At 42.4% G+C, this 12,773-nt stretch overlaps 1 protein-coding gene across 6 annotated transcripts in view; it reads left to right on the plus strand.

The window, feature by feature from the left end:
• Positions 1–12,773, plus strand: part of grid2ipb (glutamate receptor, ionotropic, delta 2 (Grid2) interacting protein, b) — a 34,748-nt gene that overhangs the window by 10,027 nt on the left and 11,948 nt on the right. For 3 of the 6 annotated variants that reach the window (XM_069517140.1, XM_069517141.1, XM_069517143.1), the window contains 11 exons: positions 824–1,105; positions 3,125–3,210; positions 5,392–5,461; positions 6,670–6,822; positions 6,907–7,062; positions 7,867–8,018; positions 8,131–8,265; positions 9,715–9,800; positions 10,050–10,200; positions 10,701–11,002; positions 11,978–12,022. In XM_069517140.1, coding sequence (XP_069373241.1) covers positions 824–1,105; positions 3,125–3,210; positions 5,392–5,461; positions 6,670–6,822; positions 6,907–7,062; positions 7,867–8,018; positions 8,131–8,265; positions 9,715–9,800; positions 10,050–10,200; positions 10,701–11,002; positions 11,978–12,022 — 1,618 coding nt within the window. The remainder of the gene's footprint in view (positions 1–823; positions 1,106–3,124; positions 3,211–5,391; positions 5,462–6,669; positions 6,823–6,906; positions 7,063–7,866; positions 8,019–8,130; positions 8,266–9,714; positions 9,801–10,049; positions 10,201–10,700; positions 11,003–11,977; positions 12,023–12,773) is intronic. The other 3 variants (XM_069517144.1, XM_069517142.1, XM_069517145.1) reach the window with 1 other exon arrangement.

Below are 12,773 nucleotides of genomic sequence, written 5' to 3' on the forward strand. Positions count from 1 at the left end.
GACACAGTACACACTCAGAGTTTGAATGAAAGTAAAAACGTCATCAGCTGAGCAGCACAAAGCTTTGAGGGAAACACACAACTGTTAATTATTTGAATTATTATATAGGTCTGAGGTCAACGTGATGATGTCAGTTTTTCCTGCTCTGCACTCACAATGACAAAGTGACACAGAGGTGAGGCATGGACGGAAGTGTGGGAGGGAGAGAGAGAGAGAGAGAGAGATTCTGTAGATGCATAAGGAGAGAGAGAGAGAGAGAGAGGAGAAAACCCATGCTCGCTCACTCCCACACCTTTTTTCTCTTGCTGTTTTCCGGCTCTGGTACCTCACGCTGCAGCAGTGAGACTTCAGCAGGCAGCAAGTGACGCCAAGCTCCTCTCACTGTCTCTTTATCCTCAGAGAAAGACCTTTTCTCCCTTGCCTCTCAATCAACTTCTCTTCTTTTTCTCTCCTCTCTGGGGAAAACAGCCACCTCCAGTGGGAAAGACACATCATCTGTCCATCAGAGGCTTTTTTCTTCTCTTTTCTTTTGAATCTGAGTGGTGAAGGAGGAAGCCTGTTGATTTGAATAAGCGTGGACTTGGATGGTGAAGATTATTTCAGTAGCAGTCGGGTCGATGATCATACTGGATGTCAGACTTGCTCCTGTTATTTCATTGGAAATCTGAGATTATTGCTTATGGGCTGTTGGCTTTCAGAATGATTGAGGTGGATCTGTGATGTAGATTCAACCTCTTTCTCTTTTTCTTCTAAGGCAACTCTTGTGGACAAAAAAAACTTACCACCCCTCATTATTTCCCTCACATGCCACTATGTTTGCCAGAATCTTCATTCCGAAGAAACACCGGCAACGCTTTGACGAGGCCGTCTCCCAGAACGTGATCAACCGGCTCTGCCGCAGCAAGAGCATCAGCGAGCCGCACGGCAGAGTCCGACGCAGCCGGAGCGAGGATCACTCCGAGCGCCACCACGGGTCCAAACGGGCCAGCTCAGTGCCCAGGGATGGAGGGGAACCTGGAGGAAGAGGTGACACAGAGAGAGACAGAGGTATGAGGAAGTCTTCCTCTGGGATTCCAGCACATCCTCCAATCGGACCCAATCAGAGGTGAGCAGACTCCTGACCTCTGATGTGATGCTCTATGAGTCTGTTTGGCTCTTTGCAAGTGCTGCTTACTGCTTCACATACTATCACAGTTTTGAAACCACACTTGAGAAAAACAAAATCTGCGTACATAAGAAGAAACATAATAATAATAATGATGATAATGATAACAACCTTATTGATATAGCATCCTTCAAAACAACCATTACAAAGTGCTTCACAAAGAGGGAAACAAAATTGATATAAATTGAATATTTTTATTTAGATTATTCACATTATAACCTACCATATTGGTTAATCAATATTTTCCATTTTGTCTGATCAATTCTTTGTCTGTCTTCACCTATTGAGCATGTTAATTGCTGACTGCTGTAGAGACCCTGACCACTCGACCGGTCTGGCTCACCGCCTCCACCCAATGACAAGCTGATCACACCAATTAACAACTGCACAGTGGATTTAATGCAGGATTACACCAGTGTCAGGACACTGCCCACACCAATCTAATCTAATAAACCCTGAGGTCCGATCCACGTGGGAGTGAGAACATGGGGTCGAGTACGTCGACAGGTCGCACAACAGCAGCAGGGAGGATGATTGTGTGAAAAGAGAGAGAGAGAGATGCATTAATATAGAGAGATGGATAGAGAGAAACACATCAATTGAGAGAGAGAGAGAGAGAGAGAGATGGTTGATAGAGAGGTAGAAGGATGAAGAGAGAGAAAGATGGAAAGAGAGAGGGAGACCAATTGATACAGAGAGATATACAGAAGCTAGATGAATGGATGGATGGATGAATAAATAGATAAATGTATAGATAGATAAATAGATAGAAGTATAGATAGATGTATAGATAGATAGATAGATAGATAGATAGATAGATGACTGTTACTACTACTAAAAAACAGCCTATTAGTAAAGATAGTCTAAATCCATCACTATTGATTGGTAATAGTCTTTTAGTTCAGTGGTTGTAGCTGCAGTGTGATCATCTGAGTCTCAGTAGTGACTGACAGATTCCCTGAGGGCTGTTATGTAATATTTATCTCTATGTTGTGATGTTGAAGTATAAAGTGCAGCTGGTGTTGACCAATAACAAGTAAAGGAGGCCTTGATAGACTCAGTGTGGAGTTTGCTCCAGGTCGATGCTGCATCACTCAGTGCAGTCCAACACCCCCCCCCACGCACACACACAAACACTCGCAAACAGTCACACACACACACACACACACACAATGCACATGATACACACGATACAGAATGCACCCATCTGCATTTAGCTCGTCTTACATAACAGCCACTAACCAAAGGATAGATTTGTCAGTTTTCAACCCCCCCCCCCTGCTTCGCCTCTTTTCGTCTTTCCTCCGTTTACATACCAAACCAGTGTTGCCCTGAATCGTTTCCATGGCGACGACAGTGAATGTGTCTCATCTTTGAAGTAATGGGAGGTTCCAGCGTGTGTTCCTCCACTGGGGGGAATGAGAGTGAAGAGCCACCGTCAGCGAAATGTCAACGCGTCCTGAAATATTTTTATTTAAGCCTGAAGCTGATTGAATAAAACACAGAGATGTGAGAAGTTGAGCCCACACTAAATCACAAAGAAAAAGGAGAGCGTCATAGCCGCACTTGATCAGACTCCCACCAGCAGGACGTAACAAATCAAAACAAAAGTGAAGCACAAACAGCCTCGTGATAAACTGTGAGCCATCGCTCCAGAGACAGCTGGGCTCCCGACCATTCACAGACAGGTTGTAGGCTACAGCAACAGTGGGTAGAAAACAATTACTATAACTAATTAATAATTTATTCAATGAAATTTCAGACACTCTGTGGTTCCAGCTGCTCAGATCTGAGAATTTGCCACCTTTTAACTTTGATTATCCTTTTTACACAGAAAAGAACAAAAGGCTTTTTTCTGTTTGGAGTTTGGATTCCATATATTTTAATCCAGTTTGAAAGAGCCTCATGAATTAGAATAATGTTAGGACGTTCGTCTCACAACCCTTTTTGTTTCCTCAGGATCGTTCGTGTCTACAGGGGGAAAAAGAACTTTGGCTTCACGCTGCGAGGTCACGCTCCCGTCTGCCTCGACTCTGTCATCCCAGGTACCACTCCCATATTAAAAACCAGAACAATACGGCCCTGATAGACGCCTCCTCTCTGTGTGTGTGGGTGAGTCTGCCAGCCGCTGGGGGTTGAAGGTGATCAGGAGGTGTTTATGTGTGTGTGAGTGAGTGTACCAGGAAGTGGACGTGTCTGACTCACCAGTAAAATGTGGAGAGGAAAACCCTCAGAACAGGCTGTTCTGTGCTCAGACACTTAAAAACAGTTCAGGGATTTTACACAGATTTCTACTGATCCTGTTTTAAGTTTTCTTCTCTCTCAGTGACGGCAGCAGTAATTCAATCACGAGGTCCCGCAGTTTGGGAGCGTACGAGTTGTTTAATTTCAAGATTTGAAGATTCAATTTAATTTTCATTATGCAACACAAGTCTGTGTAATGAAATTTCACATCCCTTTATTCTACTCACAAAACAATAGTTATATAAATGAATGAATAAGTAATAAAGTCATCATAATAAAAGTATTTTCATGGCAGAGTGTGGAGGATGTTCTCAGTTGTGACACAGCCTGAGGACAGAAAGCGATCTGATGTTCAGACACGATCCTCTGAGCACAAAACTTAAAGCATCCGTCTCTGATCTATCACAGTTCTTTAAGGTTTCTCATACACAATATCACAGCTATCAAAAGATGTACAAGTCACAAATTCCTTGACACATCATTACAGTATTTATTATACTTTAATACATAATGCCGGACAGAGGCCTTTCAGGGGCCAATCAGTTTTCAGCTAGGGCCAGTGCCCCCTTGACCACGCCCCTCAATCTGCCCCTGATTTAATTTTCCTTCATGCTCATAAACAGTGCCAGGTTGAAATCTTAAACCTCCTGTAGTTTTTCTTCACAGAATCTCAGAAAAGCTTCATTTCTCATGGACGCCCACAGAGGAGAATTTATTTTAGTTATTCTACACAATTTAATTCACAACCAACAACTAATTATATAAAGATAGATGTGTCAAAATGATTTCCTCACTCATACACTCATTCACTTTGTCGCCTGGAACTAGATAAGATTGATACTGCTCTCATTTCTGTATAGTTAATATGAAGCTACATGCTTGGGGCTATCTTAACATAAAGATGGTGGAAACATAAAGCTTTGACCAAAGTTGAATTAATCCACCAGCACCACTAAAGCTCAATAATAAATCTGTTATTATTTATTAGTTTAATCTGTGTGTAACTGCAAAGTCTTATTTATTGTGTCCCTCAGGTCGGAAATGCAGAACTCTTTATTGCTTAAGATTTGTAAGCGCTGGGCTCAGTTTAATGCTTTTTCCACAACTGAATGAATTTCTGGGTAGAATATTGCAGCTTTGTACCACAGAGATAATCACCAAGAAATCCAAACTCTAGGTTAAATATTTTTCAGAGTAATTTGGACTCAGAGCTTTTTGGTGCACATTTTAATTACTTCTGTTATTTTACGTTTCCAGCAGTGAAAGGTTATTAAATCATCTGTTATTGCTTTGTGAAATAAAGGCATCAGACAAGAGCGGCTGTGAAGCTCCTGTGGAGGGAATGTGGTTCCTTGGTGGGGAGGGAGGCGTGTGTGAGTGCGTGCGTGTGTGTGTTTGATGACGGCAGTGTTCCCGCCTACCATCATCTCCCACCATCATGTGCTGAAGCGGCCAGAGCGGACTGACTCAGTGGGCCTTATGGAGGTTGATGTGGAGATAGTGGGGGTGGATGGCATGTCTCTCATCGTGATCTGAACGCAGATCTGTTATCGATAACCTGGACGCCACGAGCTCCATGATGTGAAGTCTGTCTCGTGGCCTGTGAATGTGCTCAAAACTGCACAACACATCAAAATCACAAACCGTCTCATGATGAGTTTATTATCTCCAAACTGCTGACAGGACTTTCACTGCAGGGTAAACTCAGCAGTGAGTTGACAGATGAGGAGGCAAGATTTTCCACCAGGGATTGTTTTGACAGCACTTCTTCCTCACGTCATAAGATTTAACATGGAGATCATCTGGTTGGTTCATGGCCTTTGTTTGTTGTCACAGACTGACAGCATCACATTAGTCACTGGTCGCCCTGCTCGTCCCGTATGTTCAGCGCACCTTGTTAGCTGCTCGATGCTGTGCCAGGATCCTTTTTTCAGCTTCTGATTGATGCCTGATTTTCTGACATGTTTGTCTCCCCCTCTCAGACAGTCCTGCTGAGGAATGTGGACTGAAAACAGGCGACCGCATTCTCTTCCTCAATGGACTGGACATGAGGTTTGTCTTGAATACATTACATTCTTCTTCTTCTTCTTATGGTTATTATTATAAATATTATTATCATTACTATCAGCAGCAGCAGTGGTATTTGGTCCTTGCCTGCTGTCCCAGGTCTTGAACTTAGGACGTCAGTGCTGCTGCTGGTGTTAAATCAGCATCGTTCACAGTGGCAGATCAGACGTACTGTGCAGGTGCGGTGTGTATGCATGGGGCCCTGCACGTGCTTTTATGTAAACTGTTACATTTTCTTGTAGGAGTCAAACTAGTTCTCTCTTGGACTTTGCGACTTCTCGACCTTCTGCCTGTGGATTTTCACAGAGCGAGTGTGGGAGTGCAGATAAGAAATTCATCACAGACTAAATTGAATTGTCCACATTGGAAATCACTGTATATCAACTGATATATCAGCCAGCGTCTCCAGCGTTGTGCGAGATAACAGTATTGCTCACACTGCCACCTTGATAGCCATGTGCAAGAAGAACCGCAGAGCCGTTCCCATGGCTGCCTGATGTACGGATTTGATTGGCGCTGTATAATTTCGCTGCTCTCGCTGATAACACGGTGCTGCAGCAGTGGGAGGTGATCTGGAAAACAGTGGGAGCTGCTCGGCAGAGAGAGAGAGAGAAAATGAAGTAGAAGATATGTGGGAGCTTTCAGTGATTTGTTTACAAAGTGAGCATATGTTTTACGACATCTACTATATTGTGCAACTTTAGATATTTGTACTTCTCTGTGCTGTTCTCAGGTTTTCTCAACACGTGCATCTTCTCTTACAATAATTAACTTTTTATGAGTTAAGGCTCATACTTGGGTTTACCTTGTCAATGCATTATACGTCAAGATGTCATAACAACATTGTATTATTATGAGGCATGGGGGCTGCATCAAATCTTTGTGTGGGAGGTTGTGACTTCTATCAATGTTTTCTAATCGTTTAGATAGGAACCCCCCCACACACACACACAATAAGCCACAAAATAAATCTAGGGGTGGGGCACAGGATGATTATTATGCAGTTGTTTTCTACTTTTCTCAAATACTTGTTTTTTTCTTGGAATTTACTGGATAAGTTCACCTCTGAACAATTATATCGATATTGTGTAACAAGGCAGAAATAAATCTGAATTGGTTTGCAAACATGCTCAATTCAATTGTTATTTATTTCTGTGCCTCTCAAAGTTCACTCTTGTTTTCTCTCTCTGTAGGAACTGTTCCCATGAGAAGGTGGTGTCCATGCTGCAGGGCAGTGGGGCGATGCCCACTCTGGTGGTGGAGGAGGGACCGTCGGACTTCTCTTCAGACCAAATCGACCCAGAGGACTCTCCTAGCCTGGCCCCAACCACATTGCCACGCTCTAGGTACAGACAAATCGGACATTTTTAACTGGTATGTCCATATGCCATCGTTTATTGAAACAAAAAACTACTGTGGTGACTCTCCAGGTCTCCAGCCCTCAGCTCCTTGCAGTGGGTGGCAGAGATCCTTCCACCGAGCATCAAAGTCCACGGGCGAACCTTCAGCCAGCAGCTGGAGCACCTGCTGACCATCCAGGAGAGATACACCGTCTGCAAGGCCCTGGAGACTTTCTTCCAGCACAGGTCAGTAGGGTGGAGGGGGGTGGAGGGGAGTGGGGTGGTATCTATAAATGGACACAAAGGATGAAGGGAGGCAGATTATTAAACAACATCATGGATAGGAGCAGAGCGATGGGAGTGAGAAGAGAAGAAAACTCTGCGAAAACTCAGCGGCAGCCAAAAGTGTATATCGAGCATTTTTGATAATCATTATAATCATCAGCTTGTGGAGGTTGGCAGCTCCAGCTGGCAGCAGGAAACAGCTGTAAATTAAGCATCTGTTAAACTATCTGAGCCTCTGTTTACTAGTCACGTGAAATTGACAAATACTTGGAGAAAAAATTAGCTGTTGCCTGGGAAACAGAATTAAGCGTATTCAATATAATCAGGCTGTTAAAGACATTCTTTATACAGGCACAAGACAGAGATGGAGAAAACGGCTGACGGATGATGAGCAGCAAACAAAACATATGCATGTAGCTAAGCAGGATATTTATTCCTCCCATTAGGCTGTGATGATATCTCCTGGAGGATGAAGGGATGAAGGGAGGAGATGGATGGTGAATTAGCTCGGCGGATGATGGAAAACAGGGAAAACGATTAAATTCTACTGTACATGCATACAGTATCAAAACACCTAAAGGCATGAATCCTAGCATAAGTGGCATCCCTGTTATCCTCCCACCTCTTTATGCTCTGTTTGCTGCTATACGTGGCATTACACATGCAAAGAATATTCATTACAGCTAAATCCTTTTATCAAGGGGTTGTCAGATATCCGCCAGTAGACATGGGTGTCTTACATAAAGATTACGCGTGTGTTTGCAGGAACGTGGATACACTCATAGTAGACGTGTTCCCGGTGCTGGACACTCCAGCCAAACAGCTGATCTGGCAGTTCATCTACCAGCTTCTGACCTATGACGAGCAGGAGCGCTGTCAGAGCAAACTGTCACGCTTCCTGGGTTTCAAGAGCAGTGGTGAGACAGAAAAACACAATGTGGAGATTATCTGCACTCACACTCACACTTACAAGTATGTTTAAGTATGTATATAGGTACAAACGTGATGTTGAATGTGTGTGTTTTGCAGCAGTGTTAGAGCCCGACTCTGGTCCGGAGCACCACCGGCGGAGCAGCTCCATGCGGGTGACAGGGACGTCGTATCGCGGCATCGTCCGAGAGAGGAGCTCCGACGACTGCATCATCGGGACTCACCTGGGAATGGGTACGCTGCACTTAGTAACAACATCCAAAGCGAGGGTGTTTCCTTCCACAGCATCAAATTATTATCATCCATCTCCAGGGGGTTCCTTGGATTTATACCAAAGTTTCCAGCTTCTCTCTGGGTGCCTCAAAAACTTCTCAGCCAAATATAAATTAAAGATGCTCTCATCACTGTTTCCTTTCAAACTTCTCTGACTAACACCACTGAGCCTCAAACTCAAGACTGTGAGCCCAACATATTTGCCAGTAATGCAGAACCTTCTACAAACCACACTTTCACTGGTGATTATGATTTGTAATTGATCCCAGGGATGAAATTCACATCGTACAGCAACAGAAAAGATGGGTAAGAAAAACAGACCTAAAATTTTAATTAATAGTTTTAAAACTTCAGACCCCAAGCTCAGTAAAAATGTATTAGAATTTGTTTTTAAGAGTGAGCAAAGCCTTGGATGAGAACCTCTGGTTGTGATTCGTGCACGTCTGGTGTCAGAAGATCAGTGATGAACTTGGGTGCGAGTCCAGAGCTTCAAACGTTATTAATAATATCATAAAATCAGTTCTGAAGTTTACCGACTGAAGTAATATTGAACTTGGGGTAATGTGCTCTCTTTATTTCGTTTTGGTTGTCTGGCTTCTGCATTTTGGACATGTATAAGTATATATAGTGTTATATATAATATGAGTGCAATACCTGTTTTTTCATTTTATGTATTTTGATACATAAAGTCACCAGTTATATATGAAATTGTATTAAAAAGCTTTGTAATATAATAATAATCATAATCATAACAAGAAGAAGAAGAGGGAATTGAAAAGAGAAGAGGAAAATAAAAGGACAAATAAAAACAAGAACACAAGACATCAACAAGCAAATTAAAACAATGTCATTTAAAATAAAATCAAATCAATTTGGGTCGTTAAAGCTTATTAAAATCTCCACCTCATTATTATTTCAATATTCAGTAAAAGTAGAATATCGTACAAGTAAAATATTGTGCAAGTGGGATCATATAAGGTAGAGACAATAAGTAGCACTCAGCACTTACAGTACTTCATATTCCCTTGAGCAAGAGGTTCAGTAGAACCTGCACCTGCCTGTGGGAACAGTACATGCAGCACAAACTGGTGGAAATCATGTTCTCAGCAAATTCTCTGTGGACACTTTAAGACTAAAAGGGAGAAATCTGTCATCAGCCGTTCATACATTAACCTCCATGTCTCAGCTACCTTTGCTTTTGATGAGCTCCTCAAACTATTCATTCAAAAGCTCATATTTATTTCCATCTGAGGCTTCATTCATAGTTTCCATTTCCACTGCTGAGGCTCAGCTTTTCGCCTTGTGCTCCTCCGCTCTGCATCTTCATCCTCTCTCCTCTCTCTTGGCTGGAGGTGGATGGATGGAATGAGGAGGCTTACGTGTCACTGTTCATGCTTTATTGTGCTTTAGGAATTCATGTCGATGAATCCGGGAGCCCGGAGGAGAGGCAGTCAGGAGATGGAACCTCCTTCCCAGAGTCCCCTGACCTCAATCATGTAGGTATAACTGCAGCTACTCAGCAGCTGGCATAACTATCGCTAGTTATGTCATATGTGAGCTCTGGTCATTTGAAGGTCTGCTCGTAACTCCTGCAACGTAATTTGATTTCAGGCTGCAGTTCACTTCGGATTCGCATGTTTAAAAAAAACAAACATTTTTTTAAACGCCTCAAAGCAGCAGACTTTCAAATCCAAATGTACTGCAACGATTGTGTGCTAACCAGCTGATCATGCCTCCATCCGTAGATGACAGGTGTGTACACGGAGCTGGAGAACGTGTACGCAGGGAAGAGTGTGTCTCCGCTGCATGGGGGCTCCTCAGCAGAGCCTGAGAGGCTGGGACAGACTGAGGCCTACGGGCGCTCTCTCTCCCCCCTCACACTCCCCCCTCTCACAGGTACTCTAGGGCTGACACGCACACATCCGAACACACACCTACACACAAAGTGAACCCTTAATCCAAGTTGCATGTGCTTGGCACATGACAGATGCCATGTTTGTGTCTCGTTAGATGTGTTGCAAATTCAAGTTTTTAAATTTCAACATGTTATCAGCAATGAAACCAGCAGCTTAAATCAACCTTGATGTAAACATGGCATGAGAGCCACTAATTTTTGAATGTGTTTGACACAGAACTCATTCAAATCGTTTAATCTACATGTGTATATAAGGCTGAAGCTTATCCTTTTGTTGCCATGGTTCCCTCTCAGAGATGGTCACCAAGGTGACAACATGACCAAGAGTGTCGCGGATTATTTCTAGAGGGAATTATAAGTAGCATCATATGTCACATAAGCCAAGTCATTCACATTTTAAACATTTATCAGCACGGGAGGACAGTGACGGTCAAACATTTCCACAGCTAGCAGCAGCCATCTTTGATTTCCCTTTTCACAGGTAACCGTAAGTCCGGCCTGTCGCTGTCGTGGAAGGAGCCTCTCCCCACTCCTGTGTATGAGATTCAACACCAGAGCAGCGTGGACTCCAACCCCTACGTCAGCCTGGAGAGCCCCCCCGCCTCCCCGCACCCCTCGGACAGCGGCCCCAACACACTGACCCGCCGCAAGAAGCTGTTCACCTTCTCCCGCCCGCCCCGCAGCCGGGACACCGACAAGTTCTTGGACGCCCTGAGCGAGCAGCTCGGGCACCGGATCACTTTGGTGGACGACTTCGTACCTGGCGAGAACGACTACGAGGAGGTGAGGAAGTCAACCACATCATCAGCTGTATTCATGCACTTCAAATACAGTACATCTTGTTTTTATCAAGCATACCTTGCTAGTATTGTGGAGTATTTTAATATCTTGTTCTTCTTAGCTCCATGGTACCTTTCATGATTTATGGCCACAACTTTTATTCCTTTCACTAAACTGACAACTCTGACAAAGTATACGGGAAGAAGTCTTCCCTTTTCCTTCAGTTTGTTTTGGAAACGCACAACCTGTCACATTTTTACACTCAACAATGTTTTTATATTTCTATTTTTTGCCATGTTAACAAAGTCGATAGGAATTTGTCTTGGCGAGCTCACCCAAACAAAGACAAGGAGAAAATACACACACACACTCAAAATACATCGTGGATCATAGTGTTTGAAACACCGAAATAAAATCAGATCCCTAAAAATAACAGAGGTAACTTCTTCATGCTCTCGTATTCCTGAGAAGCACAAGCGTGTGAGCTCATTATGTAACAGACTGTGTTCTCACATCATTCATGTACTCCAAAAAACCCAGAGTAGTTAGCACAGCACTAACTGAGGTGGCAAAATATCTTAAGAGAGGGTTTGACCTGTGACCCCCTTTTTCTCTATGTCCTATTTTCAACACAGTTTGTCAGATTTGTTGCCAAAAAGTAAATATTATAAGGAAACAAAATGGAGAAGTCTGAACTCCATTCATCTGCTATTGAGATTGAGGCTGGTCAATGACGATATCAACGATAAATCATTTAAGTATAAATAAACTTAAACACAGCTGCCGCAGTAACTCTTGAAGATGCTGGTTCAGTGAAAGGAATAACCAATCTCAGTGTGTGTGTGACTTTGCTCGTTGTCAGAATCAAATTCACACATAACTGAATTCAATGTTACGTTGTGGTGCTTGATTAACTGCATGTTTACATTAGAGCAAGTCTAATGTGCGCTACAATGAACACTTGTGTCACATGAACAGATTTATCACGGTGATTGTCATGGTTTCAGAAGAAGAGCTGTGACTGTAAGTAAAACATGATACTCAGTTAATATAGTATAATTAATACAGATTAAAGTATTATTATTATTAAAGTTATAATAAGTTATTGGCTGATGATACAAACACCAACATTGGAGCTTTTTTCTCAGGGTGATTATTGTACATAATTCACTGGGTTGTACTAATTTTATAATAGATAGTTTTTAGTTTTGTTTCCAATGTTTTAGAGTAATCTCTGTGTTATTGCATTGGTGTTTTTTAAAATCATGTATAACAGCCGCTTTATTATTTGTTTTATTTTATTGTAATGTTTAAGTTAATATAACGTTTATAAATCAAATATATGTTTTAAGATAGGTATTTGATGGTTTGGTACAACAGTGGTTTAAACTTCTGTTTCTAGATATAGAACAGTGTCAAAAAATTGTCAAAAATTATAAAGGTAGAGCTCAAACCTCCACAAAGACCCAACAGTTTCCTTAACTTCAATCAAGATCCACCATCCATAAAACATTCTGTGAGAAATCCAGGAAAATGTTGAAAAACTTTCTCACAATGTTAAAGACAAGGGGGAAAAAAATCCTGGATCTGCCCTCTGATCCATATCCACTCCCAAATTGAATGGTTTCTTCCCTGACCCGTAACACATCCTTCAACCAAGTTTCATGGTAATCCGTCCAGTAGTTTTTGTGTAATCCTGCCCACAAACAAACAAACTAAGGGTTTTAGTTTGGGTTGAACAATGAATCACTATTTATACTTCATATTTGCCTGA

Source organism: Paralichthys olivaceus, chromosome 21, assembly GCF_024713975.1.
Source record: "Paralichthys olivaceus isolate ysfri-2021 chromosome 21, ASM2471397v2, whole genome shotgun sequence".
Lineage (NCBI taxonomy): Eukaryota > Metazoa > Chordata > Actinopteri > Pleuronectiformes > Paralichthyidae > Paralichthys > Paralichthys olivaceus.